The sequence below is a fragment of the Armigeres subalbatus genome, chromosome 2 (assembly GCF_024139115.2).
Source record: "Armigeres subalbatus isolate Guangzhou_Male chromosome 2, GZ_Asu_2, whole genome shotgun sequence".
NCBI lineage: Eukaryota > Metazoa > Arthropoda > Insecta > Diptera > Culicidae > Armigeres > Armigeres subalbatus.
In genome coordinates, this window is record NC_085140.1 from 135529374 (window position 1) to 135550587 (window position 21214).

The 21214-nt window shown below is 36.9% G+C and overlaps 2 protein-coding genes across 2 annotated transcripts in view; one reads left to right on the forward strand and one right to left on the reverse strand.

Moving 5' to 3' along the window:
• Positions 1 to 21214, reverse strand: part of LOC134210896 (gamma-1-syntrophin-like) — a 182043-nt gene that overhangs the window by 133194 nt on the left and 27635 nt on the right. The window lies entirely within an intron of this gene.
• On the forward strand, positions 18182 to 19427 carry LOC134215164 (putative nuclease HARBI1). Its single transcript, XM_062694407.1, has 4 exons — positions 18182 to 18265; positions 18330 to 18768; positions 18827 to 18971; positions 19105 to 19427. Exons 1-4 carry the CDS (start codon positions 18183 to 18185, stop codon positions 19191 to 19193), a joined length of 756 nt encoding a protein of 251 aa, XP_062550391.1. The 5' UTR covers position 18182; the 3' UTR covers positions 19194 to 19427.

Genomic DNA, 21214 nt, shown 5'->3' on the forward strand with positions numbered 1-21214 from the left:
TAAGCCTTGGTTGATTTGGTAGATACCGTGGGTTGAAAAACGAAAACGTTTTGGAGAACCTTGAGCATCTCGTATTCCAGAAAACTGATCACTGTCTCAACGATCAAGATGACTAAACTTGATTGAGTGTTCAGATTTATTAAACAATGTGGTATAGGATCCAAATATTTCAGATTCATCTGCAAGCTGTCAGAAGCAAAATCTTCCCAAGGTTTTGGATATCTAGGTCTTCAGGGTATAGTCAAACTTGACCTCCAATATTTTTCCTGGGTAGCCGACATCCTGATGAACATTTTTGCTGAAGAAACTGGGGACCTAGCTCTCTTCGGTAGTTTTTCACAGCCAATCTCAAACGCTGTATATATATGACCCATCCGTCCCGAAAGGGTTAACGAGGTTAAATATTTTCAAATTTATTGCTATGTAATCAACGGATGCTACCTTATCTTAGGGAACGTTCATAAATTACGTCACGCGGAGGAGAGGGAGGGAGAGGGTTTCTAAAAGCGTGGCTACTCATATCAATTTATATGAAATTTCATACAAAAACTGGGACAATGAATGGAGGAGGGATTAACAATGGTTAATTTTTCGTAACATCATTTATGGACGTTCCCTTGATACACTCCTTACTTGTCAGGAACCTCAATCTGTCACCATTGATGATAAATACATATTTCCTATGTCTTTTCATTAACCCTTGCCACCCACTAGCATGTTCACGTGGTTTATGGACAGTCCTTTAGCATTTAAAAATGTTAGAACCTGAAGTCTCACATTTTACCAGCAATAAATTATTTTTACAAAAATTTTAGGTTAAAAAAATCGTCTAAGAAAATTATTCCGATTTTGTCACTGTTCCGATTTTATCAACTGAAACTCACGGACCGTGTTGATAAAAACGGAACATACCTGTATTCCATTAAATTCCATTACTTTATTGTACCTTTGGCAGATACGTATTTTGACCTCAACAGTAAGGATGTCTGCAATAAAATGGAATAGTACAAACTCGTCTTAGGACAAGTGTCTAGCGACAGTGAAAGCAGCCGAATCACCGTTCCAGATAATTCTCCTGCTCAGAGAGGAAGGCGAAATTCGTTCTCTTTCAACGAAGATGAAGAATTGCGGCAGCAATACATTGCACTATGGGGAGGGGCGGCTCCATACAAATAGGTGGCCAAATATATTTTCACGACATTTCTGCAATATTTTACATTTCAAAGAATAATATCTAAAATATGTGGAATACATGCTCTGTAGGTCATTATTTCTTCTAAGGTCTCCAAACTCCTTGGAATATAGCCATTTGATCTCCATTATATACATCTCTTTTATCTATGAACGTAATGCACATGTTGCAGCAGTCTATTGATGTGTATTTTATTACGGAACAGACCTAGAGTATTCAAACTAGAAAATTGTGTATTGTTCTGAGTTGTACAGATGTTCTAAGTCATCCAAGGACTACCTGGAATACAGGTCTTTGCATCTACAAGCGTAACTAATTGTCTTTGATAGAATTTTTAAATTTGTTTAGACTCTTAATCCTATAGGTATCTGCCAGATATATTTTTTACTGCAGGAACTTTCAACCTTTCACTGGATATTCCAGATTAGAATGATTTTGAAGTTGAGTGAACTTCTCAAAGGATCCGACGATTTCATAGCACTGATGAATACGTCATGTAAATTTTCATGATGCTTTCCTGGCATGGTAAGTGCGATTTTTTAAGGTGCATGTGTTGACTCGTGTTTATACACACCAATCATACAGCTGCAAATATAACCGGAAGGTTGTTTTACAATTACTATCTATTTTTTATGGTTTATTAGCTCTTGACAGTTTATTGAAATCAGAATGCCCCAGAACCGGTGTATTAATTTGTTCTTCGTTGACATCTTATGTTTTACTCAACAGATTTGGGCTCGAAAATGATCGTCGACATATGTTCCCAGTTGTACCAGATCTTCCTCCGAAGCCTTTTTTATGTAAGCTGTTTTCCTTGAAAGCACTCTTTCTTTAACATCTTTCATATCTGCCACTTTTAAAATTCTATTTGGTCTACATATAGAAGGCACTCGAAAAATCGAATCCATGCGAGTCATGGAGATATTCCACAAGTGACTTTATATCTATCCCTATCTGAGGGTGAATATTCTAGGAGTTCGAAAAAGGATATATACTTTTTTGAACTCTTGGAATATTTGCCCTCATAAGTCCACTGTTTTTCACATTTACTTACTTGTTACCCACTATTCGGAAATCCATTAAATAAGCCTTCAAAAACTTTTTAAAGAATTGGAAAAGAGTTACTGTAGCCGAAGATATAAGCAGTTGACAATACATTAGTTATTAAAAATCTAAAAAGTGCTTGGTTCTGATGGCTATATCTCGATAACCATATGGCTTAGAGTGCTGATTGCTGGAAATGGATGCTCCGAAGAATTAGTTTTCAGTAGGTCAACTTAAATTAGAAATTGGAGAAAGTCGATTTTTGATTTTCAGCCACCTGATTCCCCATAGTGCATTGATGTGGAAGATAGGAGATTCAAAGAATTATATGGCTTAGAATATGCCTTGTAAGGCCGATTCAAAGATTAAAAAACAATTATGTTTCCAGCTCCCTTGGTTTTTTGCCCAAAAATAGTACTTTGAGGGGGCAACAAAAAAAAAGATAATTTTGAGGATTTTCCAAACATTCTTTAACAAATCCGAGGAGTTTTCTTGATTTTATTTCATTTTATTATTTATTTTACTATCCCCCCCTCTTGACCTTTCAAAAGCCGATTCGACATAATTTTGTAAAAAAATTAATATAATAGTTGTAACGGCCTAATTGTATGTAATTCTAAAAGATTTTCGGCTCCGTTATGCTTACAGCGATTGAGCCTTCCAAATAAATAATAATGATAATAAATGTGCTGCTTCGGCGGGACATATACCACTATAAAACTTATCCGGTGAAACAGAACGTGCAGTGCGTAGCTATGTGGCATGTATATGGTGACTAGGTATATGAAAATTATAAAAAGGAGGACAATAAACTAAAATCTTAACGAAAAAGGAGAACATTTGGTGAAAAAGGAAAACATGGAATAAAATTGTCAATTACAAAGATTTCCTGATTTTAACAAATTTACATTGATCGATTTTATGATTTTCATTTGTTAAATTTCACTCAGAAAAGTATTTAAAAGTCGGACAGCTAAAAATAAAAATTAAATAAATGGAGGACTCGTCATGCTGAATCGAGAAGAATCAACTCAGCATGCTTGAATCAATCAATTGTCATGTTGAATGTCAATTAGTTAATACTTTGGCGACATTTCACAAAATGTATTGTAAATTAATTTATGGCTTTCTTGAATTTCGCGACTTTTATTGTTTAGAGTGATGATTCTGAAGCTACGCGTGCTGTTAAATTTTGGTGCGGTGTTATTTTCAAATGATTATTCAACAAATACATCCTGATAATAACACGAGTAACATGCGCAGATGCCAACCAAGAATGGTTGCCACAATAGCCGACTGATCTTCACATCGAAAATTCAAGAGAACATTGCATTCAATAAAGCGAACTCCAAAAGAATCCGACGCTTGCTTATTTGCAACATGCCTAGTAAAACATTTGAATCATTTATAACATTAGTTTCAATTAGAAGTTTGCTTGAAGAATTTTCTTAGAACTCAGTTGATGGTAAAACGCACAGAATTAGGAGGAATTTTTTTTTTCTCTCTGTAGATGATATTTTAGGAACAAAGTGTCTTCAGCAAAGTCAAAGCTTATTATTTAAGCTTTATTTTGAAGTTTGTGAACTAGTGAAAACAACTGTTTGTCCCATTGTTGAATTTCTACGCATATTTGTCTCGCAGGGAATAAATTCATCATTATGGAAGAATTTGTTATATAAAAGAGCGGTGCTTATTTGAACTGTATTCACTGATTATATCTTTCAAGCCTGTCCACTTTTAGTGGTGAATATGAGCAGTTTTGAGGATCTTCATCCTAAGTCAGAGCACAGTAAACTAACACATTCAACCACGTGGAGAGGAATATTTTATAATTGAAGCACGAGGCAAGATATGACGATCATAGTAGTCATTAAAGAAATCAATCACTCAGCGAGTCAAATTTGCGTAGAATAGGTAGAAATCAGCAAACATGGTCTTTATTTCTTGGCATAACTGTTTGGCTAAGCTATTCTCATGAATTGCTCATGGCGTAATTTAAATTTCTTCTTTAAAAATACGTATAATTTCAAAGGAATGGAGCTCTCATATTAGTCTAGTGATGTCAACTCCTTAAACTCCGAAGGACCTCATCACAAATCCCTACATCTATTCTGAATGTTGGGAATTTTCTGTTATAAATAGTTTTATGACACCTCGCAAAACGGGCGTGCCAAACGGTACCTTTCAATCGAATTTAATTTGTGGGTGCAAAAAAACATGACAAAACAATAAATTCTCTCCAAACAAACTTATACCCTTTTGCTTCTAATCCTTCAATTGTCATAACAACTTCACAACTATAAATTCCACCCATGCACAGCCCGACAGCGTAATAAATTTAGCTGCGTCTGGTAAACAACATTGAAAAATGTGTTTTTGCACTTGCACCACAGCTGCGTTCATACATAGAAGCAAACCCATAAATCGCTCATTGTGATGGTCCATAACTTGCGTTACTGACCACCGACGCCGCGAATGATTGAACGCATTCCAGGAATAATCGTTTCAATTCACAGAAATGTTTGGTAAATTACACCATTGATCAATAATTCATCGTTCACCATCAATGAGCACTTTGTGCCCTCCGAAAAAAGGGTTGGCAATTAAACGATCAAACACTCAGCTGTTTGTTCTTGTTTGTGGTTCCATAAATGAGGTTAAGTTTTACCGCATTACCGTCATCAATGTATATCTGCTTATTGTCATCTTCAGTATTGACGTGTAGAACCTCAATCCACCCTTTTTTTAACAGCGTCAGCATGAATTTCTCTTGCTCATCGACGCCGCACAGCTCAGTAATGCCTAATGGTACTTATTCATAATTATCCGGGACCGCAGCTAACCATTTCGAGCACCATCGACGAGCTTTAACTGCGTTAAAAACCGGGGCCCACAGTCTTCGCCCGGTTTAGCCAGACAGCATGTCTCTGGTTGTGCGCCTCTGTCCGCCGTTACACCCTTAGACCACATCATCGTCTGCCGTTGCAACCTTAGACCACATCATCGCGTCACACAGTGGTATGCCTTCGAACTCAAGTTTGCGCAATACTTACAGTTTGAGCAAGATCGTATCAAAAACATAGAATTGACTGTACGAGAACATGGCTTTTCTGGTAGTTTAAATATTAAAACAAAATAGTGTGAGGAGAAAATATAAATTTTCTCTTATTTTTTAAACTTATTTATGTGAAAGTGAAATTTGAGCATGTTGTACCGGAGAGCAACCACTGTGCACGGCAAATGTTGGATCTATTCCTTCCATGATTGAACCCGGACGGTCGGTTATCGAAATGATGATGGTGGCCTGGCGATCAGCGGGGTTAATAATATGAGAGGCGCACGCTTTTCAAGATATGCAAAACACGCGAACACTGCAACGTGACGGCCCGAGTGCTTCTGTATAGCACTGTATAATATGGAGCCCCGAGTATTAATCAATGACATAAACATTTTATTCAGAACGCGTAATTTTCTCGGATTATGGACAAACATTGCAAAGTGTGGAAAAGCTATGCACCTATTTTAGCTGCTTGCTGTCAAGATCAATAGGATTTGAAAGGTGCTATTTTCGGCTGCCAGATTAACCCATACTTGTTGCTTAATTTTGTCGTTAAAATGTTTTCATGTTTGTGGAAGCCACACCAAATGCGGTTAACAAATCTATAACAAACTACAACGGCTAAACAATCAAATATTTTAAATTGAAATCGGTTACCCAACCAAGTTTCTTTTATTAGAATAATTGAAACAAAAATTGTTTTTTTAGGCAACGTAGTAGTTCATTGGGTCTCCAGTAGCCTTGCGAGCAAAAGCGTAGGATTGCCAATCCGGAGATGGTGAGTTCGATTCTCGGTCCGGTCTAGGATGTTTTCGGGTGGGAATCTCGACATCCTGGGCATAGTGTATCCAATGTACTTGCCACACAAAATACATACTCATGCAATGGCGGGCAAAGAAAAGCTTTCAACTAATAACTGAGGAAATGCTAGTAGAATACTAAGTTGACAAGCCGGCCAAGTTCCAGTTGGAATGTAGAGCCATTGAAGAAGAAATAGTTCATTGGTAATCGAGAATTTATTTGCAGCACTCGTTTGAACGTAACTGATATGTTGCATGTCATTTTGTACAAATGCCATCAAAAATCGTTATAGTATCTTTTTTGCTAGAGTATTACTCTGAGCTACAAGATTCATAGTGAGGGTTCGAGAAAAGATGGGTTTGGTCTCGATATAGCTACATATCATTACACACTGAGTGTAGCAAAGGCATCGAAATGATCCACCATAATGCACACTAGTGGCATTGCTTCTACATTTTGTGCTTGAGTATTTACTAAATGATTTAACCATACCGAGATGGGTGCTGTAGTGTTGAGAAAAAAGCTGAATCGTATATTGTGTACGAATGTGTACGATTTCATACAAAAAGAAAATTTGCTTCAATATCATGTCAATAATATTGACTTTATATATACACACTACACATACTTACTTCTCTTTCAATAATGATCCTGCGTGGAAATAATAATGAGCTTCGAATATTTACCTGTAATAAGAAGAAAATATAGGTTTTAAAAATGTTGCTTATAAATAAAATGATACTGAATACAATATTGATAACGTTCAAAAGATGTTCGTCATCTGTTCCTCCAAGTGTATGTTACGGACAATGCAATAAGAAGTATTTGCAGCAATCAAAGACTAGATGGATTGAATGGATGGATCGACAGGAATGTGCATAAGAAAATTCGAAGTGATTTTCCAAATGGCATCTTGGAATTTAAAAAAACACGACAACCCTAAAATATTAAACCCTAAAATATTAACCCCAAAATATTAAACATACTACTTCTACTATGACTGCAATACTAGACGTTTGCCAAAATTGTCAACGGTGACGTTTGTCGTGGTTTTGCTCGTCGGCGGCAGTTTTTTTTTGGCGTCACGCCGAAAATCAGTTTAGCCGACTGCGGCAGCATCAATCGGCTTGGCTATGTTTTATTGGATTCGATTCTCGGGATTTTTTTAATGATTTTCTCGGGATTCTTCTGAATATATTAATAAATATAATCCCCTACAACCCAAATTTTTGTTTTGTAAAATCGATCTAAACACAGTTTTATCATAAACATTTTTAAATTCGCGATTTCATCAGTTTCACTATTTGATTTTTTAGAATTTTGTTTTTCAAGGTTTTTATCCAATCAAATAATTTCTTGAATCTAATTATCTTTTTGATTTTTCAACATAGGTATTTAGAGTTTGAAAATTCCGGTATCAGCTTTCCACGTTCGCCATAATGGTGGATGCTATAAAAAGTTTGACATCAACTGCTTCCTGACACTGAACTGGAATTACAGTCTGAGCAACCGTTGATTTACTTCGTCACTGAAGTTTGATAGTTTCTATGAACAAGGACATCATAACAATTTGAATTTATTATGTTTATCATTAAAAATTAGATCTGAATAAATTTCAATTAATATGAGATTTTATTTCTGACTAGCAAACCCGACGAACCTCGTTTCGCCTAAAATTGATTTATTCTCTGGTTCTCGAATAATGCAGACATTTTTGGTACATGTGTGGGAATCCCCCTTTCCAGAAGAGAGAGGGGTTCCAAACCACTTGTCATAAGACGAGTTTGTCTTATGACAAGTGAAGACATTCCACTAATAAGCTCAAAATAATTTTCTTAACACCACAGAAACATATCTTCCCTTCCAAAATCTCCACATACCAGATTTGGTACCAATTGCTTGATTAATTGTCGAGTTAAATGATGAAATTGTTGTTTCATATGTATGAGTTCCCCTCTTTCCAAAGAAGGGGAGGAGTCGTGAACCATCTGAAGAACCTTCCCCGGCCCCCAAAAACTCTCCATACAAATTTTCACGCTGATCAATTCAGTAGTTTATATAAAGATAACAATGATCAACATCAAAAACTTTTCGAAATCTGATCAATTGAACATTACAAAAAAATAATCAAAATACCCCGTCTGAAGGCGGTCTTGGGCATTAGAGGGCTAAAGAAAATAATTATTTTAGCTTGCGGTAAGATGCAAGGCCTCACATCATGATCATTTTCGTTATTTTTTCAGCAGTGAGCAAGTGAGCACCACGCACCACGTAACATTATTTAGGAATGCCACCTTTGTCCGCGTTCTATTGATTCTGTAACAAGTAGATGCTCCGTGTTGTAAAAAAATAAATAAATCTCGCTTAACTTTTCAAAAGGACCTAAGTAACATTTTTTTCATGAATTAATTTGAGTACTGCAATCAAAAGCTTTCATGTTGTTTTGTTGATTGCGCTATTCAAATTAATTCATGAAAAAAATGTTACTTAGGTCCTTTTGAAAAGTTAAGCGAGAAATGTCTAGTTTCTTTTCATGACAAAACACAAATACACCGCGCATTGCTGGTAGCATGCATCACCATCCTAATAAAGATTCAAAAGCATAAGCATTATAGCATTCATTACAATATAATCTGAAATTCAAAAACCTATTATGAATTATCAAATAGTAAAAGCGTGTGACCGGAAAGATACATATTCCACTTCTCATCCATCAGTATTCTTAGCTTATTTTCCCTCTCAAGATTGTAACTGTCATAAGAGACACCTTATTCCAAGAAATGTCCCGGTTTCTCATGGAGCTGCTTCCTGCTGCACGACAGAGCGCTACAAAATCACCTGTACGTATGCGGATGGCGATGTTGGATCGTGCTCGCCAGTAGTCATAAACGGAGAGCGCGCCAGCAGTCATAAATTCATGTTTCCCACGACTGCTACTGTAAATCTGAGATGTAGGTTTGAATTTGTATGCTAACCTTTGTTCCCGACAGTGTCAAGACATGGACGGACATGGAATATTAAAGTGTGAAATTCGAGCGACAAGATTCTGTACATATGCAAAAGCAAAATGAGCGATAGACTAATTCACAAATGGATCTGCACCGTTGGATATAGGACGATAGTTTTGCACATAGTCTGTAGTTTTACGCCACATTTGCGGTTTGTGTTTGCCAGCTATATAATCCACTCAACAAACGATAAGCAGAACACGTATTTAAGATAGGCACTAGGCAGACTATATTTAAGAAGGTTGATATGTGTTTTTTTAAAATAATAATACCATTTTCCTAAAACTAAGTTTAATACCTTAATCTTTGGAAAGTATCCTATCTTTTAAACGAATAAAAAAATAAACCAATTGCTTTAGGATATCTGCTCTATATTTCTTGAAATAATCATGTCAATGATATTAAGGTTTCGAAATAACCTGAAATAAAATATAATGAATATATTGTAAAAATAATGTTCTTTTGACTTTGGGTTGGATTAGTCTACAGTACAAGCTGTATGCTATCTGCCTTAGAGAAATGGATGTCTTATGTTTTAGGCACGAGATGATAATTTATTTCTAAGGCGATACTTCTTCTGGAAAAGAGTGAGCATTCATGAACTATCACAGAAGAGTATCTGACAAGGAAACAAGGAAATGTTTCAACGTGTCTAAAGGAAATTCACATTTCCCTACATTGTTCTAATTGATACCTCTATGATCACAAGTGAGAATTTCAATTCTTCATGGTTCTATTTAAGTATTAAAGCCATTCTCGGACATATGACCTGTTCAGAAAATTACATTTTCGGCCAAATGGCCTTTCTGCCTAGCGACAGTTTCGGCTAAATTGCATTTTCAGCCTATTGAATTCGGCCGAATGCCATTATTCAGCCACTATTTTGCAAAAATAAAGAAGGAATTTAAATAATGTAACATTTGTGAGATATGTTTGCTATTTGCTTTTCCATTGGCACAAGAAGGTATCAACATTCTTACACTTTTACCCTCTATGCTTTCTGAGGTTCATTTGCTCTGTTTTTCAATTCATAAAAAGTAATTCAGATCAGAATCAGAATCTGAATTACAAATTACTCGTTTTATAAAATGAGATGTCTTTATCCCCTGCCCACGCGAATAATTGGTCATTAGTGGTGTTATTTGTTTTGTTTATTTATTTCGTCAACCGACAACGTGGACCAGTACATAAGTGGGGTTAAATACTCCATTCTCTCAATTTAGGCAAAATCACGCAACCTTTTCCAGCTATCCTCTATGCTTAGATTCGCCCATGCTACTGTGAAAGTGTCTGGGGAACAATGTTGAGAATCAATTCCGTGACAATCATTCATAAACCTAACCGACAAGTGCAATGTCTGCAACTAACGCAACGGAGTTAGTTGACTTCAATTCGTTATACGTACATACCACCTACGTATACATATATGGTTCGAGTTTTTTCAGCTCCCTCAAAACAACAACAACCTGTAAACATACAGGAAAAATACTATTTATAGTGGTACGGGCCCACCTTGCACACACGCAAGTTTAGGAGCTTATAGCTGAATGCCAAATGAAGCCCGTCGCATGTTTGTTCTAATATGCAAATTTGAAGGTTCCCGCATTCGCGTTCAGTCGTGCTCACTTATCAAAAACTATAGGTACGACAAGAGCTCAATCACGATCGGTGTATTGTGAAGTGGAAGCACAAATGCTTGGGGAAAGGCAACCCTGCTGGAGGCAATACGCCCTAATAGTCAAAATTAATCGTGGAGTCGAATATAAAACATTTTCATGCGAATAGCTCAATAAAATTCCAAACTATCCAATTTGGATTAGTATAATGAATATATTGAGACAATAATATGATTTAACTAAAATCCATTGACTTTTACTTGGCGATTAACCCGTGTTGAAGTATCGTTTTTTCGACTATCCAGAAAATTATTTTAGAGAAAGAAAACATAAATCCTGAAATCATAAAGCCTTACAGTGGAGACATTATGCTGTCATGTAATCCTGAATAATGCTCCTAGCGGTGTTATACCGAGGATCTTCGGTAAATTGATCTCTTTTAATTTGAACACTTTTTAGTTTGATCCCCGTTCGTTTGAACATCGTACAAATCAAAAATGGTTCAAACGTCATTTACCACGTGGGATCGAGCAAAGAAAATTGGAATTGGAAACCAGTTTTTCTAATGCTCATAGAGTAACCAGTAGTTCAAATTAAAAATTAATCCCGTTATTTGAATTATCGGGGGTCCACGCTAATATGTAAATTTCCTAACCTAGCAGTAAGATGTGAGGCAAAAAAGCATGAACATGCTAAAAATGACTGAATTAGATTTCCGGTCCAGTCCAGGAAATATTCTCGACTTCCCTGGGCACAGGAGTATCATCGAGTTAGCCTCAAGATACTACGAATGCAAAAATGGTAGGCTTAGAAACCTCGTAGTTAATGACTGTGGAACTGCTTAAAGAACATCAAGAGGCGGCAACGTCTCAGTGGGGATTTTGTTTAACTGAGGCGATTGATATACACCACCATATGTGTTAGGGCTTCCTATTAAAAGTTTGTTTTGGGGCCTTTTGGTACTCTTAATTAACACTTGAAATTTTTCCAAACAAATACGCTGAACGATGGGCGTCAATGGGTTTAACGCGAACAGGCTTGTCAAAATTGCCTAACCATAAACCAATTTGTCTCTAATACTAGTAAATGGCATGTAAGCGTTTCGTAATAGAATCATTTGTTCGCATTATTCTTCACCATGGAAATAATTGGAACATATCTAACACAGGAAAAATTACCTTGTGCTGTGGAAAGCGAGACAGCCACAATGCTTTCAACATTCTCTTTTGTCATGATAAAAAGCGTCAATATTTCGCCTTCATATGTCCCATACCGCACCGCATTTCAAGGTAAGCAGGGCACCATCGCCGCCGCCAGTGCTGTTGGCGCCCTGTCTCTGACCAACGAACAAAAACCCATCTCATGCTGCCAGCAGAAGCCAAAGATCAAATGGATAAGGCTGAGTTGTGGCAGAGGGACGAAAAAGGAACGAAAGATTTAGTCGAGTAAAGAATTTCAAAGATTTAATTATAAGGCCAGCCTGTCTCATGTTTTAGCCCCTACTCCCGTGCCCACCCGTTTCACGTTGAAGCGGAGCGTGTCGGATAGTGGAACTCTTTTGTGAACATTTGGGTATAGTAATCTCTAGATGCGATCTTTGCCCGGAAGAAAAATTGAGGTGATGTCTTTTTAGGAAAAAGGGATGCACGTGGAATTAAAATGAAAACATGAACATGATGACTACAATTCAGCCTCAGGGAGTATTTCCTTATAGAAAGGTAGAAACATCTGAGGTTACGCAGCATTTGGAGAAATATTAGACATTATTTTATTGGTGGGTCTGCTATTTTCAAACGAGCAAATTTGACAGACAAACAAAATGAAAAGGGTTGCCATTGATAATTTGGTGACATTATTATTGCATGTGACATCTCCCATTATTAGGGCTACTAAAATAATCCTAATCCTTGAGGTAGTTTTTTTTTGCATGCCGAAACTAACTTTTGTGAATTTTAATCCAATATTATATGCTTTTAATGTCAATTCAGCAGAGGCAGTATTTAAAATTGATTTCAATAAAATAAACCAAAGTTCGGATTGAACGTTGTAAAATGTTCAAAATATGGTAATGGAAATGTATGTTCACTGTGCTCCAATGATATTAATAACGGCTTCTTAAACTTTAAATTTATTAGAAGCATTATATCTCCAGCGAAGCGCCGATGACGATGATACGTGCGTCTTTTATTAGAATTGCGTCCATATTTTGCATGGTAATAAGAAGTAATTACCGAAATGGAGCTTGGGAGATAATTACCACTCATTCTCTGCCGTTCGAAGCATGACCTAGTACACAAGGCTTTTCCGGCGAAGCATGGAAAAATTCGCACAACATTTTTGTTCTCATCTGATGGATGGGCTTCCAGTGCGCTTAAACATGTATCATTTTAGATGATGGCTCAGTTAGTGGCAGAAGAGTGTCTAAAATGTGAGCTGCTCTTGATTAACGAGATAGGTACCGGCATTCAATGATTGCTTCAGAAACAGGTGGATGAAAAATGGCTATCCGTTTATCTTTATGGAAAAGGCCGATACTGAACCACCAGAAGTCTCAGCCATTTATTTAGCTATGTTACGACCGGACGAATATAAGTACAAAAAGAAATATTACTGTATTTGGATTTTGATTAATTGAAGCTATCAGAAGTACACTGAAACACTTTACAGTTGCTGTGTTCGAATCAGAGAGAATTTTGCAAAATTTCAACAAGACTTTTGTGGTAGTAGCGGATTGTGTTAAAATAATAATCAAAGATACGAAATGGAAGCATGAATTATTTGAATGAGATTTGAATTTCTAAATCGAAGCAATCGAAGCAATTGGGTACATCGTCTATGTATCACTAGCGCTACTCGTTCTGTCAGAACATACTTGTGAGTACACAGCCCATGATAATTCAGATATTCGACGGATGTCCTAAGGATATTCGCTCGGCCCCGACAACTTTTTCAAAAACTTTGTCAACAGAGCACCCAAATAAATGCCTATCTCTCGCGCTTAGTTTCATAGGGGCGTAACTGCATAGATCGATTTCTCTTCGTCGATTTTTTATTTTTATTATTGTACCGAATTTCGCTAGTTTGTCGATGATTTAATGGTTTGGTGTGATAAAGGATGATAAAGGTATCTTGTACCAGAATCAATAATCACGGTTGTAGCTTTTGAAACAATTGAGTTATTCACAAAATATAAAATCGATTAAGAGAAATCGCGACGCCCCTATGAAACTAAGCGCGAGATCTGTAGAATATTCGAAAGCACACCTGGATACGAATCTACGACAATCCGCTCATAAGCTCGGCGAACGAATTGAAGGACGCTTAATGAGAGAAAATTCAAAAGCATTGTGGCATCAGGTTCATGAAGCGGTCAATTACAACAGCCACAAAGGTACTTGATTCTTGGAAGGGAAATAGCGGAATGGCTGATTTGATATGTAGTTAATATGGATTGAATTAGATATAAATAACTAAGGGGAGCTGATAAAAAACTCCACCGGCGAAAGAGTGCTCTTGAAGGAGGATGGAAGCTTTGCCAGCAACGATGCGCAAAAGTTCTACAAAACGATCAACAGCATGCGTAAGCAATGATCGATAGTAGCTCCGGGAATCTATTGACTAACCGACAGTGGTGGCTGCGAGGTGATAGGGCCCAGACTCGATTGTGATAACTATCGAGGTATAACAATCCTCAATACCATCCACAAGGTGCTTTCCCGAATTATGTATATCGGACTGTCCACGCTTGCAGAGACTTTTGTCGGAGAATATCAGTTTTTGAGAAGAACGATCAACAACGGAGATAGTTTCATCTTGTGGACTCATCATCGTTTTATGGACTAAAGTCAGTGTACGACTCAGTGAAACGTAACGAACTGTGGCTGATAATGTTAGAGCATGGCTTTCCGGCAAATCTTACTATCTGGTTGACATCCGATTCAGTCGGAGCGTTAGATGGTTTGAAGCAGGGCGATATGCTCTCCAATCTGCTATTTGACTTAGTTCTGGAAGGTGCAATTCGAAGGGGTGGTGTGCAAAGAAACAGATCCATCATCGAAAAGTCCTACTGGCTCCTTGGTTTTTCGGATGACATCGACATCTTTGGTGTGAACCGTAGTACAGTGGAAGAGGTCTTAGTACATTTTAAACGGGAGACTGAAATAATGGGACTGATCATGAACCCTGCCAAAAATAAGTATCTGGTGACTGGCAGAGAACGGGGCAGTCCAAACGGTGTTGGTCCCAGTGGAAATGGATGGGATGTGATAGAAGGTTGTCGACGAGTTCATAAACCTTGGAACACTCGTTACATGTGATCATGATGGTAGCCACGAGATAAAGAGACGTGTTACGTGATTTTATAATTCAACAATATCCCCAAAATACCCACAAAACCGTCTAAAAAGTAGTTCAAGTTGTATTTAACCAGTTTACATTTGTTGTCTTTATAAATGTTTACAATTGACAAACTCACCAAACTGACTGAGGTATGGTTTTTATATGGCTTGAAACCGTCTATCTTCACGAATGATACCTCTCGTTTAGAACCTTTCAAGAATTCACGTGCAGATTGCAGATTATTTGTTTAATGGCAAAGAAGAGAACATTTTTGAAGACGAGCTCGGTGGTCTAGTGGCTACCGCTTCTGCCTTATAAGCAGGAGGTCGTGGATTCAAGTCCGGGCTCGTCCCTTTCCTACTTTGTATTTCTATCTTAGTTCTTTCTGTGTTTCACGTTCTACCAAAACGATTCCTACTGTTATAACCTTCCACACTAACAAAATCCAAAACCTCCCGTGGCACCTATGAGAGGTCGTAGAGTTCTCTGCATCTTTCTTAAGTAGGTGTCCAACTAACCATCCTTCCCCTTCCTCAGCACTCGCAAGGACGTGGCCAGGACAGACCTCGACTAATGGTTTGCTGGTTAGCATGAGCATAGCCTTAGGTAGTTAGTATTCTAATCAGATTAATGTTTGTGTTAAATATATCTTTTTCATTATTTGATTGTGATTTGTGTATTTGAGCATCAGAAGTGAAGATCAAACCTGGAGTACGGAAGAAATTGGTAGAAAGAAACCGACAGCTTAATGATTTGTTTGCAGTAGTGTAGTTTTTGTACCTTCGTCGGATGCCGTAACAATTGGACGGAGCTTTTCCATAACTTTGTCAGATATTTCCCCGCAAATGGATCATCCGGCTGGTAATGACTGTCGGTAAGGAAAATCTCTCTATCAGCTTCCATTTACGTCAAAATATCATATCTTGAGATATCATGTTTCAGAATTCAATAAAGACACCGGAAGAGGTCTTGGCTTACCTAACAAACATGCTTTTTCGTGTCCGTTCATTAGAACTTTGACGTGATTTGGCAGCGGTACAGAGCATACCGATCTTTGGGTTAAAAAGTGTTCACATGTTTTAGCTTCTAACTACTATCATTCTACTACATAACTCTAATCTTACTTCTCTCCAATATGAACATAAACACTAAATTAAAGTTCATTTTTCCTTTAATTCCATTAATCATGGAAGGCAACACATAAACTAAACTTGAACCAGATAGTCATGCAAAATACATACTTGAGTCAGATTGGTAAGATAAGTCAGTTGTAAATATTGATAGTTGTAGTAATAAAAACGTGTGTTTAGTTCCATCTTTGGCGGTGTGCATAAAACGGTGTGTGGTGCTGAAGGATAAACCAGGAGCTCGCCCAACTCTACGGTGAACTCAGTATCCAGAAGGTGCTAACGCAGGAAGTATACGCTGGGCAGGGCATGCTGCAAGAAAGCCGGACAGCAACCTTGAAAGGATGGTGTTTGCTTCCGACCCGCCAGGTATAAGAGCAGCAAACTAACCAGGCACAGAACGACTTGGCGAGTGTGGAGCGTAACCGAGGATGGAGAGAATGGGACTCGGCGTCAAATTGTTGATTCAGTGTTATCTGTTTAGATGTTAACTAAATAAGAAAAGAATATATGTAATAAGAACAAATTCAAACTGATTGGAAACAACCTGGACCACTTCTTGGGCATTTTTGCAGGTATTTTGGGGATATTGTTAAATTAAAATATGGATTCTTTTAAAATTTCTTAGCTACAAACTTCGAATCCAGATTTCTCGAGAATTCCCCAAGGGATTTAAAAAAAATCGGTCCAGAGGTGCAAAATTAGCACAAGAATCGAGCCAAGTACAGGGTTTTGATGGACATTTTTATTTTAAAACTAGCGAAAGAAACCTAGCTTTGCCGGGTGTTGCGAATCTCACAATGAACTATTTGCAGCACCGCACTCTAGATCAATTTCCGTGCGTTTGTTTTGTTTTCCTCAACAGCTGACCCAAAATTGTATTCTAACGATTTTTACATTTCCCCGTTTAATTCACCAAAAACTTTTTGTACATACAACCTTGCGGATCCCAAAACAAATCGATTAGGAAATCGTCAGGAAGGAATCTCAACTCATTTTTATTATATAAACGAATCCAAGTAAAAATAAGAAGAAAACACACGACGGTGTTAACTTTGACAGATCCTACAGCACAGCATAGGAAGATCATTTTAAAATGCTTATAATAAATTCTAGACAAAAAGTAATTAAAATCTGATTGAAGTATGATACAGAAAAAGTTCCGAACTGTATGATAGATAATTTTTTGGAAAATATTCAAAAAATTGAGATAAGCTTCCGAATATGTAATTCAGAACTTTTCCGTATCGTACATCAATCAGATTTTAATTACAATTTGTCTAGAATTTATTATAAGCATTTTAAAATGATCTTCCTATGCTGTGCTGTAGGATCTGTCAAAGTTAACACCGTCGTGTGTCTTCTTCTTATTTTTACTTGGATTCGTCTATAGGGCAAACGATCCGATAGTCGTGGGTGTTCCTATAGTTGCGGTAGGACACAGTTGTGTTTATTCTATGTGCCGTGGGAGTCGAAACGACAATTTCCGTCTCGTTGTCCCGTGACAGTTTTAGCTCTATTCCGAAAGTCGACTCGCGTGAGGTGAGAGATTCATTTCATATCGAGTGAGAGAATGAATTTCCAGTGTAAGCGGTGTTCATTCACATAAATGTCAAACTTCAAGAAGTTTATCGGAATTCTATGATTATGGCTTATTTTTTAAACAACAAAGTGCATTTTTATTTTAACTCTTTTTAATATCAAATTTAGGTTGGGAAAAACTAATGAAGGATATTTACAAATGTATATGGTTTATTTCACATCGTTTGAAAAATGTTCTACTGATATATTACTGATTTTATTCTATCATTTTGATGGTATGACCTAATTAAAGTATAAGTCATGTTAATAAAATATGTCTGAGAATTTGTTTATATTTTCTAAATGTAACAATTTTTATTAGTTACTGGTGATTAGCAAATACAGTAGGAAATTTTCCATTTTAGTAATTGTTTAAATTCAGGCATAAAATGAGCTGTGTAGAATATTGATTCAGTGATGACGAGAGTGATTCCGGAGAAGACGATTCCGGACCTTACCGTCTCGAATATGAGTAATCCTCTGGATCTCCCACACGATTCGTAAGTTTCTGATAAGGTGCTGTCGATTAACTTCATAACTTAACTTCATTGTTCTCAAACTCAGGTTTATGGAATATTTTAGAGTATCGAAAGAACTCTTCAGATATTTGCTGGACTTTGTAGAAGATAAATTAGGAGGCGTTAAATCTACGTCTGTTCCAGCGACACTGAAATTATCTGCTGCACTGCGATTCTTCGCCGAAGGAAGTTACCAGAAAGGTGTTGGTAACGATATGTTTGCCGGAATGGCCCAGCCGACGCTGTCAAAAATCTTGACGTCCGTTATTGATGTTTTTGAATCAGAACTCTGTCCCACAGTCATACAGTTTCCAGTGTCAGACGAGGAAAAAAGTGAAATTAAGCGTGGATTCTACGAGAGAACCGGATTTCCAGGTGTGATAGGATGCGTTGATGGCACACACGTAAAAATTTTCAAACCGATGAAAGATATCCAGCATCTTTATTATAACAGAAAAGGGTTCCACAGCTTAAACGTAATGATAGTAAGTTTCTTTAACCTATACTGTTCTACCATTTTTAGCATTTTTCTGCATATTTTAGGTCTGTGATCATCAACAAATCATTCGATACGTGAATGCCAACAGCCCTGGTGCAAATCATGATTCGTTCATATGGAACAATGATCCGTTAGATGGAGTGTTACACCAAAAATACCTTAATGGCGAGCGAAATACATGGCTTGTAGGTGAGATATTTGTTTTCTCATAAAATATACACATAATTAACCAATTTCGATAAACCAATTCCCTATCCTTAATATTCTTCTCCCAATTGTTAATTGTATTCTGAAACATATTTTTATTATCTTTTTGATATAGGCGTTGAGAGAACATTTGGTGTTATGAAGAATGTTTTCAGATGTATTTTAGCAGCTCGACAATTGCCGAACCCGAAGATAATCTACTAGTTGAAGCTGACTATGGCGAAGAAAATGATATGGCAGCGAGCGAAATACGACAAGAAATTCTGTATAATATCACATGACAACTTTCGCAAATATGGTAATTAGTATAACTAGTATAACTAGGCATGTTATTTACTTTCGTTTACTTTAAAGTTCATAAAAATTTGAATTTGATAATATGAAATCAACTTGTTGGAGTTCTATCAAAACATGGAAAAGGAATAAAATAAGTTCGAAAACCGATTTATATATGTGAGTTCTAATTACTTCGGATCCCTGGAAATTTCAATCAATCAATTGAAAATAACACTCAATCATATCTACTAGTTGGTGCGGACATTTTTTCTAGACCTATACATTCCAACTGGAACTTGTCCTGCTTTCAACTTGAGTCACTAACTGGTGTGGATTCATTTGAACTTATTTGATTTTGCATGCGTAAACGAGAATGCGCATCAACTTTCGTTCGAACAAGCGTTCGTACGTAATCAAGAATACGGGTGTATAGCACATATTAATCTGATTTGTGTACAATAGAAGACATTTAACCTTCTGCCTGTGCTCAAAAAAACTTACGTTGTCTGTGCTCTGGGGTCAAATTGACCCCAAATTGAAATTGCTATAACTTTTTTAATGTTTGGTCAATTTTGGATTTTTTGGGCTGTTTCGAAAGATAATTTAATCATCCTTCAGGTCGTTACCAAAGATTGACTATAGGTAGGCGGGTACATCGTGGGGAGGGGTTTTAGTAAACAAGGGTACAAAAACAGTGCTTTTTCATGATTATTTTACATATATCCGAAAATCCTACCCATTTTGAACTGCAACTTTTTTAAAAAAGACTATGCAGGAAGGCATGTGCTTTGGCATGAGGCGTTGATAAGTTTAGAACTCGGCCGCCAGGTGGTGGTATATTTTAATTCATTATTTTAGACTACTCAAGATATTCCGATATATAGAATTCTCCTCAGTGTAAATATTCTTATCCTTTAAAATTAAAAATGAGAAGAAGTGCTCATTATATTGAGCACCGCTTTGTAGTGCTAGACATCCTGAACAATGTTGCTGAATACAACTGGTCCTACACCTATGAGGGATCTCAAGCTAAAGCAATATTTCATATATGCAAGAATATTGCAAGTACACTAGCGCCGCCTATTTGTAAATTTCCTTATTATTTATTCCGTCAAATGACAATCTATTGCCACCAGACGAACTTTTTTACAGACGTCTTCTTTACAAGTTTCAAAATTGTGCGATAAGAATATTTACAATGAGGAAAATTCCATATATCGGAGTTACTTGAGTAGTGTAAAATAATGAATTCAAATATACCGCCACCTAGCAACCAAGCGCTAAACTAATCAATGCCTCATGTCAAAGCAGACGCCTTCCTGCATAACCTTTTTGAAAAGGTGCAGTTCAAAATGGGTAGGATTTTCAGATATAATAAAATAAGCATGACAAATCACTGTTTTTGTACCCTTTTTTACGAAAACCCCTCCCCGCGATGTACCCGCCCACCTATAGTCAATCTTTGATAACGACCTGAAAGATGATTAAATTATCTTTCGAAACAGCCCCAAAAATCCAAAATTGGCCAAACATTAAAATAGTTATAGCAATTTCAATTTGGGGTCAATTTGACCCCAGAGCACAGACAACGTAAGTTTTTTGAAAAAAGGACACTGTAGCGCACATTTTCAAGATTTATTAAGCGAATTTGCACATACGAGACATATCTCTTTACCAAACTACCAAAAATTAGGAGAATCGGTTGAAAACTAAACAAATGGCAGCCACTCAAAGTGGCCTTGGATCATATTGACCCCAGAACACAGACAAAAGGTTAAAGAGCATCAGGGAACTTTGGTCTCTTCCGGAGAAGTGGTCACTTTTTGAATGGTTCTGAATCCCAACTTTTAGGATTTTTTTCAAGTCGTATAACTTAACTTGTAATCAAAAGTTTTACCTTTCTCGTATACTAAGTACACGTAAAGGCTACATACTCGCTCCAAAAACTA

What these genes read in the sequence shown, in the direction of transcription:
- LOC134215164 (XM_062694407.1), top strand. Translation starts at nt 18,183, where the DNA reads ATGACGAGAGTGATTCCGGAGAAGACGATTCCGGACCTTACCGTCTCG. An exon ending in CTGGATCTCCCACACGATTC is followed by an intron (nt 18,266 to 18,329) that starts GTAAGTTTCTGA and finishes TCTCAAACTCAG; the next exon opens with GTTTATGGAATATTTTAGAG. An exon ending in GCGAAATACATGGCTTGTAG is followed by an intron (nt 18,972 to 19,104) that starts GTGAGATATTTG and finishes TTTTTGATATAG; the next exon opens with GCGTTGAGAGAACATTTGGT.